The sequence below is a fragment of the Ptychodera flava genome, chromosome 20 (assembly GCF_041260155.1).
Source record: "Ptychodera flava strain L36383 chromosome 20, AS_Pfla_20210202, whole genome shotgun sequence".
Lineage (NCBI taxonomy): Eukaryota > Metazoa > Hemichordata > Enteropneusta > Ptychoderidae > Ptychodera > Ptychodera flava.
Genome location: NC_091947.1, coordinates 37,158,517 through 37,179,239, shown reverse-complemented (window position 1 = coordinate 37,179,239; position 20,723 = coordinate 37,158,517). Strand labels below are relative to the sequence as shown.

General features: G+C 35.4%; 1 protein-coding gene across 4 annotated transcripts in view; it reads right to left on the bottom strand.

Moving 5' to 3' along the window:
* LOC139120866 (1-phosphatidylinositol 4,5-bisphosphate phosphodiesterase epsilon-1-like) overlaps positions 1-20,723 on the bottom strand; it is a 176,136-nt gene that overhangs the window by 107,407 nt on the left and 48,006 nt on the right. For all 4 annotated transcript variants that reach the window (XM_070685485.1, XM_070685488.1, XM_070685486.1 and 1 more), the window contains 5 exons: positions 17,678-17,963; positions 12,676-12,923; positions 6,374-6,519; positions 4,444-4,690; positions 1,219-1,391 (listed from right to left, as the gene is read on the bottom strand). In XM_070685485.1, coding sequence (XP_070541586.1) covers positions 1,219-1,391; positions 4,444-4,690; positions 6,374-6,519; positions 12,676-12,923; positions 17,678-17,963 — 1,100 coding nt within the window. The remainder of the gene's footprint in view (positions 1-1,218; positions 1,392-4,443; positions 4,691-6,373; positions 6,520-12,675; positions 12,924-17,677; positions 17,964-20,723) is intronic.

The window sequence follows — 20,723 nt, the reverse complement described above, 5'->3', positions numbered from 1 at the left end:
TGTTAAAATGTGTAATTTACTGTTTAAAAAAAGAAGTGTACACAGTCTTTAGTTTTTTATTTAACCTGAACCCCCATGAGTAAATCTGGAAGTAACTCTGGAAAAATTACATTTTGATATATTAAACAAACGGTCTGATAGTAATTGTGTTTGCTCATGTTATTCAAAGTTAGGACATCTTGTGGTATTGTGAGTTCTGGTGATTTCTAAGTGTATGGTCTGTGATTCTAATTATTGCATTTGCTATGATCAGTTGTTTTCAAAATAGAGTCTTTAAACTTTTTTTTTTCAAATTCACACCACTTTTCAGTCAGGGCTTGTTTGATTCTCTTAATTCTGAAATATGGACTTCATCGTTATGAAAAATAGACTCTCTTCCTTGGTTTTGTTTGCTACATTTTGTTCAACTTGCCTTCTTGCTTTACATACCTTTTCCCCATGATGTGTTCTATTTCTGGTTTTTCATATTGTTGGTCTTACTGATTTTTCACCACAGTATATTACTTTCTGTGTAAAATCATTTTTGTTGTTGCATGTTCTAATGTTCCTGAATGTTTCAATTTTAATGAGGTCCTTTAATCTTGCCTGAGAGTGACATGACTTTCTGTGTATTAACTGGAATTTACGTATGTGTGTTCCAGTGGCAAGAATTTTCTTTGTTGTATTGCTAACCTTTATAATGGACAATTAGGCATTAATATATGTGATGTACTAGAATGTCTATGTACTCTACATCTAATGTTACCAAAGTTGCATTGTTTGGAACTTTGATTTTCTCAATTTTCCAGTATAAATCTGTTGTGTATGTCATGTATTTTTGTTGTTTTTCCACCGTTTGTTTCGAAATGTGAAAAAGTTGGACTTTAGCGTCCAGTTATCGAGCGTCATATAAAATTTGTGCCTGGTGATCGAGTTTTGTGTATTTTTGGCCGGAGGTATGAAAGTGGTGTTTGCATTTACTGTTTAATAGCTTTCAAATAGTTTTCTAAATTTTGTGTTTTCTATTGTTCTGTGAGGTCTAATTTGATTTCAATATGAATGGGAGTTTCATTTCTTGTTTTCAGGTTATTACCAAATGATCAGAGTGTAGTAATTCCACTTACAACTGATGAAAATAAAGAAAATGTGATAAAGTTTGCTCATGGAATATTAAATTAGACAATTTGAAATGATGAAATGTCAGGGACACACATACATACAACCAATGAGTTGACATACCGTGTTGTGTTATTTTCATCACTGGCAGTGTCATCAGCTAATGTCTGAGGTCTTTGACATAACTGGATATCATGTAAAATCCATTCAGTTCTCTTCACTTTCTCTTCATTAATAATTCCACCAACTCCAACCCGTGATAAATATCTGTCTTCTCCATGAAATTCTGATATGAGCTGAAACAAGAAGATTGAATAAGTCTATACAACAGATATATGTCTACCTTACCGCTAGATCTGATTCCACCAACCGTTGTTGAGTCCCGATTTATCGCAAGGTTTCGCCTGGCAGCGAAGGACAGTGTTAAAAATGTTTTTTTAATAGTACTTTGCGAGTGTAAACATGTGTAGCATATTTGAATTTTGGTGTTTTTGAGGCTAAAACAGTACAAAAACATTAGAGGTTGTGTACTTGAGCTCCGATGGAGTAGTCATTTTTTGTATACCCTGATTTTCGTCAAATTTTGCGTGACAGATGAAACAAGGGTCAGATCTTCGTTTCTCATGACTGGGAAGTGTAGACTTGTCTACCTTGTAAAGGTTTGTTGTTATTGGAGATTTTTCTAGCAGGGAATGTAAACTTTATATGCCGATACCTAGCAAGAATTTTCTGTAGCGTCTATGGCTAAATGTTCAATGTTTTTATCATCTGGCGTTTTCCTGTTGGCTTCAGCTAGAATCCAAAAAGTGATCTTCATCATTATCAGAACATTCACCATGACTGGTATCAAAAAACCTTCAAAAATCTCTGAGTCATTACTTAGAACATGCCATGCAAGAGCATTAATCGTTGAGATTAAATGTATGTACGAAGTATTGTTGTCGGGACCCGCATGGCAAATAAACTTAATATATTCTAAGATATATCGTACAAAGAAACAACAACAGTTGCCTGTCCCATTTTTCTCGAGGGTCTATGACCAAACCTATAAGTTAACCCCGGACGGTGTCCATGGGGACTAATAAGCATGCACTCTCTTCAGTGATCGGAGTCAACAATGGTGTCAAAATCAACACACAACAAACAAAATTACCCGATTATCATTTTGGTGAAATCACCATAACGACATATCCTCGACAGCAAAACAACGGTATAACAGGTAACATGCTCTTGAATGACAAATTTAAGTAATTAAGGTCTGAAACTTTAGGTACTGGAAGTCAATTTTAGCAACCTGCATAGCAGAAACAAGCCCCTCTTAGTTTGACCATAGACGGTCTTCCCCCCCTCTACTGTCTATGGTTTGAGCAGGTCTGTTAATATGTAACAGTTCATAAACAATGACAGGAAAGGACTCAAGATCAGTGGAGTTGGCCTGTTTCTCAATGGCATGCCATTACTCCTGCACATTTGCAGGATTTCCCTTTTTCTTACCTCATTTGCACATTTTTGACACTGATGTGTTCATTTGAACAAATTCACATCTCAATCCCTGCATCTATCTGTACACCAAATACTGAAATGGTAGCTCTGGCGGTATGGGAGCCTTTGTGTGTGACGGACATACATCCGCACATACGTACCCACAAATATACAGACATACAGACGCCATCGACTCATCATATAAGCTCTTTTTGGTATTTACATTTGTACATACAAAACCAAATATGAGCTAAAAAACGACTATTTTATTTTGCATTATCTATCCTCATTCTAAAATGGCATGGGTCAAAAGTCTGACACTCAAAAAAAGTGATTAAAAACATGATTAGCAAATTTAAAATGTCTCTTATCCAAAATGTAAGAATTTTATGACCAAACAAAATAGTGGATTTTTATATAGCATTTTAAGAACACAATGTGAAAATTTCAGAAAATTTGACCAAGCAAGAGTGGAGTTAAATTCTTTGGAAAGCTTGAAATTGGGAGAAGAAAGAGGCCAGAAAATTGGTGATTTGCATACATTTGCATAAATTAACACTTCTTTATCACGTCACTTACAACTGCTTGATAAGCTAAAAGGTGAACCCAACAAATATTTTAATCTTGGGTCAACAAATTAATTAAAATTGAATGAATATTTGCAAAAAAGTGTTTTTTGAGCAAAATATGCTGTGTTGGGTGAAGTGCCCCCTTAAATGAAAGTAATGAAAGTAATCCGCCTAAATAAAACACAAATTGCGACAAAAATCATGCAGTTTGTAACAATAATTTTGATCCTTCCACATCAAAAGAAAAGTAAAAAGACTGTCCATGTGATAAATATATAATCCTATGGAATTTTTTTCTGACGTCATTGTATACTCGTATACTCATATACAATGACGTCAAACAGAGAAAAATACCATGGGATTATATATAAATAGCTGGCACATAGCACGGCCGGCACACCTCCTTCAGAAACTGAGATTTAATTTAATCAAATGAACATGAAGACCACAATGACTAGACTGTCGACAGTCCCCTGCGCCTTTTCTGTCTCTCTCACTGGTGTCGTCTATCGCACACACAACTGTCAGGGAAATTGCAAATGAAGCGCCGAAGGTGCAAGCTGTGAGCGCCATAAGACACAACAGACTGTTCTCTTTTGTGGGACTTGGTTTGCTATTAATTATTCATGAGAATTTGACATCGAGAACAGGGCAGAGGCAAAGGAAGTTGATAAGTCACTATAAATAACGTTCACAGCACTAATGCCCTTTCTAGTGAGTTTTTGTACTTGTTCCTTTATCAGCACTATTAAAGGAGAGACAACTAGCACGATAGCATTTGGTTTTGCAGAGTCGGAAACCCTGTGTTTGCCATGTCAATGCCTATTGGAGCCACTTCGTAGCAGTCTTTGCCGTGCGAATATCCAAGTTCCTCCAAGGCTTTGCCGTAATAAAACTTCTTAACTGTCGCCATGTTAAGTTGGTACTGTTTCCAGCTGGCCATGCCATGATTGGCTACCTGCAAGCTGCTTCACCTGTTAATCATTTCCTCCCTGTTAGATTGTTACAGGATTTTCCCTGTTGTTGTCGTTGACAGCGATTCAGTCTGTTGTGTCTATGTATGCTTTCGGAATGCCCAGCTCGCGCCTTAGGTGCTATGCTTGTGATTCCCCCACCGTCATATGTGTGAGAGACTACACCAATGATAGACGGGAAAGGCACAAGGGACTGTTGACAGTCTACACAATAACCTAAGCAACAGACTCCAGTCTGAAAACCAGAAGAGTCACTCTATATATAAAGACAAGGTCAATGTTATCAAAGTAAACAGATGTGACTGATGCAATTAAACACTCACCTCAATTTTATATCCTCGGTGTTTTGTTGATATTGCCAGGATTGTCCCATTATCATTAAAAATGTTGGTAAGTTCTTGTACAAACCAGCCATAGTAAGGAACTACTTTACAGCCTGCTGTAGAGATAGCTCTCTGTACTGCATCACGGTACTCAGCTTCATCTCCTCTCATAATATCTCTCAACATACTCATTGATTGTCTCTCTGATTCTGGCATCTGAAGCCACAGCGGTTTCAACCAATCCAGCCTGTATGATAATCATGCATGTAGTAACTTTGTAAGGCCATAGCATTTTAAAATTTCTAGCGTTCAGTCAATGTATCAAATAATGTTTCAATCATCAAAGTATTATCTAGTGGCCTTTTAACATCCCCAAACACAGTAACAACAACAACAACAACAACAACAACAACAACAACAACAACAACAACAACAACAACAACAACAACAACAACAACAACATAATTATACGTCCCAATCCTCACTAGCAATGTTTTAAAGTTACTATACTGGCAACAGAAAGTTCTAACAAATGACATATCCAAAATACGAGGTATGTAAGAGTGCCTTCAACAGCATACTCCGAGTTCCAAAACCGAGTCGGACTTACAAGTCGGAGTACTCGGACTTGCATACTCCGAGTAAATCTGCTTACTCGGACTAGTATACTCCGAGTACATAACCTACTCGGACTTGAATACGTTGAGTTACACTTGCTTATAGAAAAAACAATGCTGGAAAAAACAGGAAATATTCGATGTTGTGATAAAAATTTGTAAACAGCGTATACACTGCAGTGCATTTCCAGTTGCACAGAGAAAAGATTTATTAACGCGATCTGTCTGACCTCTGATCCAATCTGTGTATCTTGTACAACACGCTCAAGTCATAATCGAGTGTAGCTATCGTCACGTAAATTATGAGTTTGTCTTGTCTTTTCATTTCATTACCGGATCAGATCCTGATTTGATACATGACTTGAATTGGGCACAAAAACGTTTCAAGATCACGGCGATGCAGCGCGACAAGTTATTAGAACACGGACGCCATAATTGAATGACCTGTCGACCTATGACATCATGGCCATGATTTGCTAGCGTGGCGAGGCCATGATAGACTTGCCCAAGCATTTTAGGCATATTTATATCTTGATAAAGTAATTAAACTAATTTTTCAAAATTAAATGAGCACAGTGCGCTCGTGTATGGTATGAACCGAGTGCGAGTGACCACTTGGTCATAAATAATGACCTGACTTGACCTGTGATGTCATGCATTGATTTCGCTGGACCGATTGTGCGATATCGAACTGAGTAACTGAATGGACTTGCCTGAAATTTATTGGTTTTTACTGCAAATGTTACGTCTAAGTCATCTTTCAAAAACTTTGCCACCTGCCATGGCAGTAGCTTTCTTCTGAGGGTAAAATCACGGTCCCGGTCCCTCCTTGTGGAGGGACCGTGGTTAAATATACATTGCGCAACAGATTACAAGACATCATGAAAATGATTTTTTTTTTCAAAAGAGCAGATTTTCGACATATCGATCCGCGCTAGCCGTAAACTCTGTGAGTAATAAAATACTTTTTTCGACAGATCGTTTCTTGTCTGGCATGGCAAAATATGCATTTATAGGAACATGTATTACTCGGCGTATTCAAGTCTGAGTAGGCCATGTACTCGGAGTATACAAGTCCGAGTAAGCAGTGTTACTCGGAGTATGCAAGTCCGAGTACTCGGACTTGCAAGTCCGACTCGGTTTTGGAACTCGGAGTGCATAGATTGAGATACTCCTACATACCTGAAAATACTCATGACAAATAAGTAAAGTTGCATGAGCAGTCTGGAAAATAATTTTATGATAAAATTTCTCGTAAAATTGTACAATTCTGTATGTATAAGAGAGTAAGATAGACTATGCAAGATGCATACCTTAGTCCTGATATAATTTCCATAACAGCATTGAAATTACCAATGTTCCAACATGAACAGGCGACACGTATCAATCTCGATATAACATTCTTTTTATCTTCATTGCTTTCAGCACACAACACTGTGTTTGTTACCCAAGAACTAACCTGGAATAAAAAGAAACAGAAAATTTAAAGTAACAAGTCATTCACAATGACATAGTCCCCGCTTGTAATTGGGAATTAGTCAGTGTAAGTGACTAAATTGAGGTCAATATAATCCACATGAAAAGAGGAATGAGAGAACCAAACATCTATCTGTGGCTTATACCAATATTGGATTATAAACAAGTAGACATTAGTATAAATGGTATAGAGTTATATCCTTTACCAAATTGGACAAAATTAGATACGTCATGCACTGGCTCTTGAAATGTCAAATTTCAACTAATCTGCAAGAAACTGGTCCAGGCATGTCTGAGTAATGGCTCTTGACAAGGGGAAATACCGCCTAGTATTATTGGCATTCATCAACAACCCCACTCACTGTGAACTAGACAGACCACGGAGTCAATGTGCGACATATAGCTGAAAGACTATTTGAGATAACAAAATTATACACTCAGCTAAGGAAATCTGAATGAAATAAATGTTGAAAGTAGTAATTGAAGCTAAGATAGGAATAAACTGAATATCTGCTAAAAGTTTGGTAGAAGGCCACCACAGGAATTGATCCATACCATGGTGATGGAAATGTAAGGCTGATCTTGCCTGCCACCCTTATTACAAAAAGGTCTTTAAATAAATCAATATACATATCTCTTAACATACTCATTGATTGTATATTTGATGAACTGTCATATACAGTGTGATATGTCAAGAAATGCTGCAGCAAATTTGATGAAACTTAGTAAAGATGTTGATCTCAAAGTGTTGTAATAGCATGCAAAGACATGTGGCAGTATGATATCAATTAATTGCTGATTTGCATTTATAACAAATTTTTGTAATCAGGCTGACATGTGAAGAAATACTACACAAAATTTCATGAAACTTGGTGCAAATGTTGAGCTCATGCTGCTTTTGAATTACGACATTTCTCAGTGTCAATGCTAGTTAATTTTTAATTTGCATATTTAATGAACTTTCTTAATAGTTTGATATGTCCATAAATATTATACCGAATTTGGTTCATTAAATATAAAAATTAAGAATTGCTTGAAGTAAAAATGCTACATGACTTTCAATATAATTGTTTTAAGGGATTGGCTGAAGTAAAATTAAGCAATGACTTTCAATAATGTTGTATCATAGTATCTTCAATGTACACAGCATGTTTCACCAACTTTGATTGAGTTAATCCAGGTATACCTAATTATGAAAGTTCATTAAATATGCAAATACCTAATTAGGAAAGTTCATTAAATATGCAAATGAAGTCAAAAATGCTTTAAATGATGTTGTATCATAGTATCTTCTATGTACATAGCAAGTTTCTTCAACTTGGGTTACGTCAATCAAGATATATAACCCTAATTAGGGCAATTCATTAACTGTGCAAAAGAGGAATTGGCTGAAATAAAAATGCTTAATGACGTCCACTGATGTTAAATCACAGTTTCTCCAACATACAGACTAAGTTTCTTCAAATTTGATGGAATTGATTCAGATATATATCCCTAATAAGGAAAGTTCATAAAATATGCAAATTAGCAATCATCTTTCATGTCACCCCTTAATATCTTTCATGGCTGATATCTTGGTGTGATCAACATTTGTAGCGAATCTCATCAAACTCTGTGCACCCGTTCTCATTGTACATCTGTTCTTTCTACAATCATTAATTATGCAAATGAACATTAAATATGCAAGCCACATTCACCAAACATAGGGCCAAAGTCCCTGAAGCTACTATAGACATGGATACAAAATTAAGTATCAGTATTTTCATCCTATTAACCAAGCACATTTTAACTTTCAAATTAACATTGTAAGTAAGTTCTGTTGAATAAGTTGAGACTGTACATACTCAGAGAAAGCACACTGAAGAGACAACTGTCTGAAACTTAAGAAGTTCAAGGTCATCAAAAGCATTATAAGGAATCATGTAACTTTCATTGCACTGTTTACACAGATTGCATAATTGCTATAAATAGCACATGAGGAATCTTACAGCCTAGCTTTACCAGAAAAACCCTATCACTTTGACCACTCTTTTAATTGACCACTCTATTTTTTTCCTCAAAAAGTAATTTTATTTTATCCTTACCAAGTCAACCATAAATGGAAATTAGAACTTTCTCTATCTCTATTGACTATTTTGAGCAATTTCTTTTAGATATTAAACATACAGGACACAATATATGACAGTTCAGAATATGTCAAAGTTGGGATTCAGGAAAGTTGCCTTTACATGTTTTAATCCTCCAAGATGGTAAGCATTTCACTATGAACTGTCAAAAAAAGTTGAACTTTCTGATAATTCTACAATAAAATTATTTTGGCTTTGATGATTTCCTAATTAATTCAATTATTTAAAATCATATTAATTATTTTTTTCTGGGTGAATTGATAGGGTTTATACAGTACAAGAATTACACACAATGTAAGTCAAATTTTGACCAAAAATGACAAAAAAATTCCTTAAAAATACAGATTTGCATATTTCATCACAACTTGAACAAATCTAAGTTGGGTTACCCCTAGGGACCTGTATACCAAATAACAAAGCTGTCTGACCAGTGGTTATGAAGAAGAAGATTTTTTACCAAAAACGCCTTTTTTGGCATTAATTTGCCTATTTTCAAGTATATAAAAAAATTAAAAAAAATAGTTTCTCAAAATCATATTTTTCATCTACACAACAAATATCAAATCAGTAAGTACTGTGGTTCTCAAGATATTTGAGTGGACGGACGCCTCACAAACGGACATACATACATACATACATACATACATACATACATACATACATACATACAGACTGACGACGGACGCCGGACGGATACCCATCCCAATAGCTTCTATAGACTATAGTCTATAGTAGCTACATCCACCAAAAACTAACTGATTCTTGCCATTCTAAAACTTGAACTATGCACCAGATTTGATTTTGATCTGATCAGCTGTTCTTGGGATATTGGGCCCACAGACAGACAGACACACTGACACACAGACACAAAGACAGCCAAACAGACATTGCTGTGACGTCAGCTCACGCGTGTGAACAAGTGAGTTAGTAGTCAAAAATTGCCCCAAAAATACAAAATTGTAGATTTCATTATCATTTGAATTATCATATTTTGATCATCCCTACGAACCTGTATACCAAAGCTTTAAGACTCATGGTTTTTGTGAAAAAAATGTTTAACCCAAAATGGCAACAAGCGACCTACGGCCGATATAGCTCCACTGTGTTTATGTAGAGAATAACTTTTTTTGACACATGTTGATGAAGAAGGTGGAAATCTTTGATAGCTCATATCAGTGGCCAGAAAAAAGTGGCTAAAATAGCTACAAAAATACACAATTGAAGATTTCATCATAATTTGAATATATCACATTGGATCATCCCTAAGGACATGTCAACCAAAGTTATCTGACGAGTAGTTTTTTTGAGAATGAAATTTTTTGACCAAAAATGGCAAAAACTGCCCCAATATAAAAAATTGCAGATTTCACCATAATTCCAATATATCATATATTAAAATAATCCCTTGGAATCTGTGTACCAAATATCAAAGCTTATCGACTTGCAGTTTTTGAGAAACAAATTTTTTGAACAAAAATATAATAGCGCCAAAAATACAAAATTACAGAGTTCATCATAATTTCAAAATATCACATTTAGTTCATCTGTAGGAACCAGCATATCGAATTTCAGAGCTATCAGACTAGTACTTTTTAAGAAACACAATTTTTGACCGAAAATGGCAAAAATTGCCTCAAAAATACAAAATTGCAGATTTCATCAATATGTCAATAAATATCATTAAGATAATCTGTAGGAATCTGTATACAAAATTTCAAAGCTATCAGATGAGTACAGTAGTTTTGGAAATACACATTTTTTGACCAAAAGTGGCAAAATTGCTCCAAAAATACAAAATTCAATATATATTACTTAGTTCTTCTGTCGAAACCTGTATACCAAATTTCAAAGCTATTAGACCAGTACTTTTTGAGAAACACATTTTTTGACCAAAAATGGTAAACATAGGGCCAAAGTCCCTGAAGCTACTATAGACATGGATACAAAATTAAGTATTTCCTTACTGTATGAAATTATCTCACTAAGGTCATCCTACGGACAAGTAAACTAAATATTAAAGCTGTCTGACCAGCGGTTTTGAAAGAACAAGCAACTCAACAGTTGACAGAGCTCTGTTGAGTTATGTAGAGAATAACCTTTTGTGACACATGTATTGATGAAGAAGGTGGATATCTTTGATTAACATTGTGAGTTCTGTTTAATAAGTTGAGACTGTACATACTCAGAGAAAGCACACTGAAGAGACAAAGGTTTGAAACTTAAGAAGTTCAAGGTCATCAAAAGCATTATAAGGAATCATGTTACACTTTCATTGCACTGTTTACACAGATTGCATAATTGCTATAAATAGCACATGAGGAATCTTTATACAGCCCAGCTTTACCATAAAAACCCTATCACTTTGACCACTCTTTTAATTGACCACTCTATTTTTTTCCTCAAAAGTAATTTTATTTTATCCTTACCAAGTCAACCATAAATGGAAATTAGAACTTTCTCTATCTCTATCTCTATCTCTATTGACTATTTTGAGCAATTTCTTTTAGATAACATACAGGGCACAATAAATGACGGTTCAGAATATGTCAAAGTTGGGATTCAGGAAAGTTGCCTTTACATGTTTTAATCCTCCAAGATGGTAAGCATTTCACTATGAACTGTCAAAAAAGTTGAACTTTCTGATAATTCTACACTAAAATTATTTTGGCTTTGATGATTTCCTAATTAATTCAATTATTTAAAATCATATTAATTATTTTTTTCTGGGTGAATTGATAGGGTTTATACAGTACAAGAATTACATACAATGTAAGTCAAATTTTGACCAAAAATGACAAAAAAATTCCTTAAAAATACAGATTTGCATATTTCATCACAATTTGAACAAGTCTAAGTTGGGTTACCCCTAGGGACCTGTATACCAAATAACAAAGCTGTCTGACCAGCGGTTATGAAGAAGAAGATTTTTTACCAAAAACACCTTTTTTGGCATTAATTTGCCTATTTTCAACAATATCAAAAAATTAAAAAAAAAAGTTTCTCAAAATCGTATTTTTCATCTACACAACAAATATCAAATCAGTAAGTACTGCGGTTCTCAAGATATTTGAGTGGACGGACGCCTCACAAACGGACATACATACATACATACATACATACATACATACATACATACATACATACAGACTGACGACGGACGCCGGACGGATACCCATCCCAATAGCTTCTATAGACTATAGTCTATAGTAGCTAAAAATTGCCCCAAAAGCTCAAAATTGCAGATTTCATCATAATTTCATTTCAATAAAATCATTTGGTTCATCTATAGGAACCTGTATACCAAATTTCAAAGCCATAAGATGAGTAGTTTTGGAAATACACTTTTCTTGACCAAAAATGGCAAAAATTACCCCCCCAAAATACAGAATTACAGATTTCATCAGAAATTCAATATATATATTACTTAATAGTTCATCTATAGAAACCTGTATACCAAACTTCAAAGCTATCACGGTTTTTGACCAAAAATGGCAAAAATGCAAATTAAATTATTTCTGCAAAATTTGAACAAATCCGATTCAGAAATAGATCATCCCTAGGGACCTATGTACTAAATATCAAAGCTATCTGACCGGTAGTTTTGAAGAAGACGATTTTTAAAGATTTTTTACCAAAAAAGGCTTTTTTGAGCTAATTTGCATATTTTCAACGATATCCGAAAACGAAAAACAGATAGTTTGTCGTAATCATATTTTGCATCTACACTAGAAATATCAAGTTCGTAAGTATTACGGTTCTCAAAATATTTGAGTGGACAGACATCCTCACAAATGAACATACATGCATACACGCATACATGCATACATACATACATACATACATACAGACTGACGATGGATGCCAGATGGATACTCATTCCAATAGCTTCTATAGACTATAGTCTATAGTAGCCAGAAACCTACATGATTTACCCTACCAAGTAATGGATAAGAACTGTGAATACACAAAAGACTTTTAACAATTCTTTATGAAAATATTGTAGTCATACCAACCTCTTGAAATCTATCAACCAGCATTTGTACACTTGGCCCTGAATCTCTTGTGAACAAACCTTTCCAAGTAATGTTATTTGTCACATGTCTTATGTAGCAAAGTGCTGGTATACTCTGGAATATTTCATATTCTCTGTCAGTCAATAAAAATGCAACTTCTTCTGGAAAATGCAAGAGCCTTTCACTCTGCAGTAAGTCTTCTGAATAGGTCTTCGAATGCGAAGATTTCTGTTCGTTTTTGTTTTCACCTGCAATGTAATAAGAGATATACTCATATTCACTCATACTCATTCAAAAGAATTAAACAGAAAGCAAGGTTTTCAGTAGAACTCTTTTCTCATCTAAGATGATGAGGAAACTCCCTCATACTATATATTTAAAAATAGCGCCAATGGCACTTGATCACAACTGGCACATTGTGAAACTACTCTATCTCTGGGTACACCTGTACATGAAATACTGAATGGGTAGGTGCTGCGGGTTTGGAGTTTGTCAGTAAATGCACACACAAAACAAAGTCCTGAAGTAGCGAATTCCAGCCATTTTCAAACCACACTGTTTGTCAGTGGGGTAAGCAATATTCGCAAAAATCACATTTCCAGGCTAATAGACTATGTTTTACGAAATCACACGTCCTTATCACAAAATAAAACGATCTTTGTCTTTAAATCAATGCGCCAGTAAACAGGTCAGCAGCTAGTTATGTCATCAAGTCTGTAATGTTAAGGGTCATAACAAATGTGAGAAATCTAAAACATTAAATATGTTGTTTTTTATCAATTTTATTACCAAAAGCGCATGAAATCTCTGATACTTTGAATCAGCCATCCTGCATATTTCTAACATTCATCAAAACCTCATTTCTGTTCAACAACTCATTAAATAGTCCATAATGCAGGATTGGTGTACATCCAAAACTACATATATGAAAGACCCCTAAAATCAATTAGTTAAAGGGGGGTTAGAAATTTCCCAAAACTATCTAACCCCTGCTCTGTTTGGCTCCATTTTTCGGAATCGGAACCTTGGAACCAGTCTGAATATCTGTACCAAATATCAATGCAGTCTGTTCAGCGGTTTTTGACTTTTTGTCGTTTACGGAAAATGGACACTGAGTCTGTCTGACACCGGTTGAAGCTAACCCTATATCACAACTTCCAGATGTGATAATGACCTATGGTCATTATGTTAAAAAATACCGCCAATGGCGCTTGGACATAATGACCGCCTAGTATTATCGGCATTTATCAACAACCACACTCACTGTGAATTAGACAGACCACGAAGTCAATGAGCAACATATAGCTGAAAGACTATTTTTCACATTGCGATTTTAAGCTCATTTTTATGAGAAAAGAGACATGTATATGTATATGGAGAAATAGCAGAAGACATATTTGTAAATTGTTTGTTAAGTGACAATCATATATGCATCTCTTGAAATTTTGTGGTTATAAGGTATAACACTAGTGTAAGAATAATGAGGTTAGAATAAGTTAGTAAAGCTAAGTTGACAGTAATTAAGATTACAAAATTATACACTAAGCTGGGGAAATCTGATTGAAATAAATGTTGAAAAGTAGCAAAGTCATGGTCATCTTTTGTCTAATACCTTGTGTAAGTTCATGAACTTTACATAAATCTTGCTGTAGATTTGTTGCTAATGGGCAATAACTGTGTTTCAGATCATTTGAGAGCAATCCATCCATGACAGCTTTAAATTGTAATATACTTCTATTTAAAGGAGAGAAACTTCTCAAATAATTTTTTTCCCTGTAATTTCCTGTGAGAACACATGGACAGATGCTCAGGACTCTATGCTGGTGCTACCTTGATAACTAACCTACAACTTGTAACGTCATTGTCTAACCTGTTCACCCCAATTTCCTGTAGACAGGTCCACACTCTCCATTGATAACAATGGGTTTGGGCAATACCATTGTAGTGAAAGACTGTAACATGTGAGGTTGTGGATACTTAATCTCTGGAATGTCAAAGTCTGTATATTGACTCAAGGATGTTTACTTAACAAATGCCTAGGGTCATCTCAAAAGTGAGAATCTAAACTATGAAATATGTTTTTTTTTAATGCTTTTGATGCCCAAAAGAGCATAGAAATCTCTTATACTTCGAATCAGTCATCCTGCATATTTCTAACATTCATCAAAACCTCATTTCTGTTCCACAACTCATAAAACAGTCCACAATGCAGGATTGGTGTACATTCCAAAACTACATATATGAAAGACCCTAAAATCAATTAGTTAAAAAGGGGGGTTACAAATTTCCCAACACTATCTAACCGCCGCTCCGTTTGGCTCCATTTTTCGGAATTGGAACCTTGGAACCAGTCTATGTATCGGTATCAAATATCAACGCAGTCTGTTCAGCAGTTTTTGACTTTTGTCGTTTACGGAAATGGACGACATCAAACACCGGTTGAAACCACCTCTATATCACAACTTCCAGTTGTGATAAAAAGCAGAGAATCTAAAGTTTAGTATGTAGCAACAGATTACTCAAAGGATGAAGAGCGTGTATATTTCGGGTAAAAAACCTAAATTTGGGTATTTATGATGAAAATTAATTTAAGTCAAGAACATGATACTATTTTTCTGAAATGTAATACCGGTATTTCACTTGAAACAAAAGTATAATTATGTAGAAAAAAGGACTATCTTATTTTGCATTATCTATCCTCATTCAACAATGGGATGGGTCATGAAACTTTCTGCAGATGTTGCTCATACAAAAGATTTAAGTGTCAAAAAAGGCATAGCAGTATCAATAGCTAATTAGTCTCCTCTGTTGTGAAGATTTGGGCATTTTTGGTTCATATCTGGCATTCTGATTTTTTGCTCACGTGTTGACACACATGAGTATATGTCGCAGCGATGACTGTCTGTATGTGTGTCTGTCTGTCTGTCTGTCTGTCTGTCTGTGTACTCAATATCTCATAAACGGCTCATCAGATCAGAATCAAATCTGGTTCATAGATTCAGTTTGCAAATGGCAAGAACTGATTAGTTTTTGGTCGGTGTGGCTTGCTTACTTTTTGCTCATTTGCATAATTAATAATTTTAGAAAAAACTGAATATATATATTGACAACGACTGCACACAATTTGATGAGATTCGCTACAAATGTTGATCACACCAAGATATATCAGCTTTGAAAGATATTCGGGTGACGTGAAAGATAATTACTAATTTGCATGTTTAATGAAATTTCCTAATTAGGAGTATATATCTGGATTTACTCGATCAAAATTGACGAAACTTGGTATGCATATTGAAGATACTATTATTTAACGTTATTGAAAGTCATTAAGCATTTTACTTCATCCAGCTCCTAATTTGCATATTTAATGAATTTTTGAAATTAGGGATATATATTTGAATTTACATGACCAAAATTGATGAAACTTGCTATGTACATTAAAGATACTATAGGCTAACTTTATTGAAAGGCATTAAGCATTTCTGCTTCAGCCAATTCCTAATTTGTGTATCTAATGAACTTTCCTAATTAGGGATATATACTTGGATTTATTTGATCAAAATTGGCATAACGTGCTATGTACATTGATGATTATACCAGGTTATATCAATATTGGAAGTCATTTCGCATTTAAGTTTTCATGTCAGCTAATTTATAGTTTGCATATCTAATGAGCTTTCAAAGTTTGGAATATATAGTTTGAAGGACTTGACCAAAGGCAATTACACTTGCTATATAAAGTGGTGATACAATGACAGCAGTCAAAGAAATTAACATTTTTTTCAGCTAATTACATATTTGAATACTTAATGACCCATAGAGTTAATCTGTGGTGAATTACCGGTATGTTCATGATGTTGATCATAATACTTTTAATGAAGTTGCAAACATGTGGCAAAGGTTCAAATTTACACATAACTGCAATATATAATGAAACACGTGAGCATTTACAGTTTATATATGGTTTTAATGGTAAGAGCCATTACTCAGGCATGCCTTGACCAGTTTCTTACAGATTAGTTGAATTTTGACATTTCAAGAGCCAGCACATGACATACCTAATTCTATTCAACTTGGTAAAACGAAATAACCCTATTCAATTCATATTAATGGCTGATTGTTTACAGAAAAATCCAATATGTGCATCAGTCGCAGATGGGTCCTTCATACCCTCAGTTCGCTTTTCATGTTGATCATATTAATTTCAGTTTATAGTTTACTTCAACCGACTAATTCCCAATTACACGCAGGGACATTGTCAATGACAATGACACAGATAGTGACATAGTGTGATTTGTTTAGAAATGCTGTGAAAAAGAGCTGTGTTTTTGAACTTTTGCGGCAATCTGAGATGGTCCTTTAGGACATTGAAATTTTATATATTTTTTAATTGTCATATGATTTGGGGAACTTTCCATTGTCATACACTGCCCAACTGAGCATCTCTCACATTTATCATTGCCTATAATGTGCATATCAGTATATCCACCTGAAAATCACAGCTAGCAGAACTTTAGGGACTTTCCCTTTACTCATTATCTGACTTTTGTGGCCATGCTATGGGGAGCAAGCTGCTGCTGGGGAGCGTATTTGTTGCAACGAAGTATCATGGCGATTATCTATACACGAAATACGAAGATTTACTGCTATTGTACTGTTTAGTAAAAGAAGGTATGGCAAATAAGCTATATTTCAAAACTTGTGGATCTCCATTAATGTATACTTGTACAGATTCGACTGGCAGTATCTATGCAGCATGGCATGAGTCGATGTCACAGAGTATGAGTTGTCTGTAGCATGAATCAAAAAATAATAGGCATAAAGATTTGCATAAAATTGCATAAATTAGCATAAGTTAACTAGGGGGTTCGATTTCGCAGTGACATCCCTCCATTAGACCCCTACATCTTTTTCATCACCTTTGGTTCTGGAAAGGGGGTCTTAGAATCAGAGGAATACGGTACATGCCTTCATCATGCAATCTAGCCATTAAAGAACTTACCGCTGGTCTTAGATGTATCATCTCCTTTGGTATTCTTTCCCTTGCCTGCTCTGGAACTTCGCACGGAATCTGTCCAAGTTGTTGAAATGGCTTTCAGTGAGGACACTGATGATGTTTGTGCAACCAAACGATTTGTCCGAAATTCAAAAACACTAGAATCTCTTGATTGGCAATCTAAGAAATGCCATTTTTCAGATGCAATGTAAGACGTGAAAGAAGACAAAGCTTTATCCCAATGATTCAGCAGATACCTGTTTCTTGCATCAGTATGAAGCATCCTCTCAACCTAAACAATCAAAATAGGACAAAAATTGCTTCAATTATACACTAGCTGTGTTGGACATATCAACAAAGACAGTTGTCAGACACGTGGTTTATCATTTGAAGACAAGCGACCTAATGGCTGATACAGCTCCGCTGTGTTACCTATGTAGACAATAACTGCTTGTAACAGTGTGTTGATGAAGAAGGTGGAAATCCTTGGTAGCTCATTTCAGGATATGGCCTGGCAAAAAATAGGTGCAAAAATACACGGTTGAAGATTTCATTATAATTGAACATATCACATTCCAAAGTTATCACGTGATCAATTTGAGAAACAACTTTTTTGACAAAATATGGCAAAAATTGCTCCAAATGCAGATTTCATCCTACTTTCAATACGCCATATTCTGAAAACCCCTAGGAACCTGTATACCAATTTACATATTTACAAATTTATATATTTCTGCACAATTATGAACAAAGCTTTGTTTTCTCAATCAAATTTTACTGCAAAATTGATACCAAATATGACAAAATTGTTCACAGCCTTCGAAACAGTCTCACAACATATCTAAGGTTTGTATAGGTCATTTATGGTCACAAACTGAGAAACAGAACAAATTTCTCTCCCTGTCTCCATCCACGTCCGAACGCATGTCGTTCTGATTAGCATATCAATGGAAGTCAGAGTCCGCTGCCATAGTGACAAGTCATCGTTGATATGTATGCCATAGTACTTTATCTTTGTACCAAGTCTCAACAACATTGGATAAGGAATATTATATGATTAAGCCTCAAAGACATGAAGAAATCCAAAAATGACCATCTGGCAGCGATATTGGGGAAAAATGACAATCTGGAAAACATATTGGAACATGTCACGAGAATGCCATAGTGCATGATCTTTGTGCCAAGTTTGGACAAAATCGGTGTAATGACCTTTGAATTAAGCTTCAAAGACATGCAAAATTCTAACAAAATGGCAGTTCTGCAGCCATATTGGCTCCTATCGCAAGGTTAATTGATACGTGCATATGTATGCCATAGTGCTTTGCCTTTATGCCTCACGCCCATATTGGATCATATCGCAATATAATGCGACATGCATATTAAGGCCATAGTGTTATGCCTTTGTGCCAAGTTTGAACAGAATCGGTTCAAGAATGTTTGAGTTAATGGTTCAAAGACATGAAAAATTGCAAACAAAATGGCCGTCTCACGCCCATTTTGGATCGTATCGCAAAATAATTTGACATGCATATGTAGGCCATAGTGTTATGCCTTTGTGCCAAGTTTGAACAGAATCTGTTCAAGGATGTCTGAGTTATGGTTCAAAGACATGAAAAATTGCAAACAAAATGGCCGCCTCACACCCATATTGGATCGTATCGCAATATAATTCAACATACATATGTAGGCCATAGTGTTATGCCTTTGTGCCAAGTTTGAACAGAATCGGTTCAAGGATATTTGAGTTATGGTTCAAAGACATGAAAAATCGCAAAAATATGGCCACCTTGCGGCCATATTGAATAATATCGCAAAATATATGGATGTGCATCTGTAGGTCATAGTGCTATGCCTTTGTGCCAAGTTTGAACAAAATTGGTTCAGCAGTGTCTGAGAAACGGCTGTGGACGGACGCACGGACAGACGGACGGACGGACGGACGGATGGGACCCAATCTATAAGTCCCCGCCGGACTTCGTCCGCGGGGACTAAAAATCTTGAGTAGTCCTTGGAAAATCAGCCGAATTACGTAAACGAATCAGAGATCTTGTTAACAAATGGATATATCAGGAATGAGCAATTATCAGAGTTCATGCAGGCAGGTATAGGTCATTATAGTGAATTACACTCACTTTGGTTTATTTTGTCGTCCAAAGTCCCGACCCAAGTTGGGTCGCCGTAATTGACCAATTTTCGTTGTGAGGTGGCCCGCAGCTGTCCATGGCAGGGTTGACCTTTTGATGACCCGCATAGACGCTTGCAACCCCGGCACAGATAGATGCGTTTCCACAGATACATTCTCCCTTGAGTCTATCAAAAGTTTTACCTTCTTTGCTAGAATCGAAATTTGGCCTGCAACTACTCATTTTGATAGTAAAAACCATAATTTTAAAGGAAACTTTCACAACGGATGATGTGAGTGATTGTCAGAGAGGTAGACATCAGTGCCCATGGCCAAAAATGGGCTTGTTGTCACATAGAAGTGCACTTTGTACTCTTTCTATTTTTCCTGTGATATCCTTTTCAAAGTGGGCCATAGCTAACGTACACAATGCCTTGTGTTTTTCTTTTGATTTTTGCTTTTGTGTTCAAATTCACAATTCACAATGTTGTGTGGTCTGTTTTCGTTTATTATAAGCCACGATTACTGCATATGCATTTCACTGATTTCACAGAGGTGCACACTTACTTGTCATGTATATCAAAGTTAGACACAACAAGATCAACAACAATCAGTGATTGTCAGTGAAAAATAGAAATGCAATGTACTGTTTGTAGTTTTTCATGTGATTCCCTTGTGATTCGTGTTGATTGTTTTTACAGCATAGGTGTATACATGCAAGCTGATATAATCAGAGTTACAAATGAGTTCTTTTATCAGACTCCCTGACAGTGAAAACTGATACAGTGGTTTTTTTTTGTTTTTTGTTTTTTTTTAACTGTGTTGTTACTGTCTTTGTTTGTTTGTTGTGCTCTTTGTTAGTTTCTTTTTCTTTTGCTGGAATTGTAATTAAGCGAAAGCCCGTTGTTCCCAACCAGTAAATAAATAAAT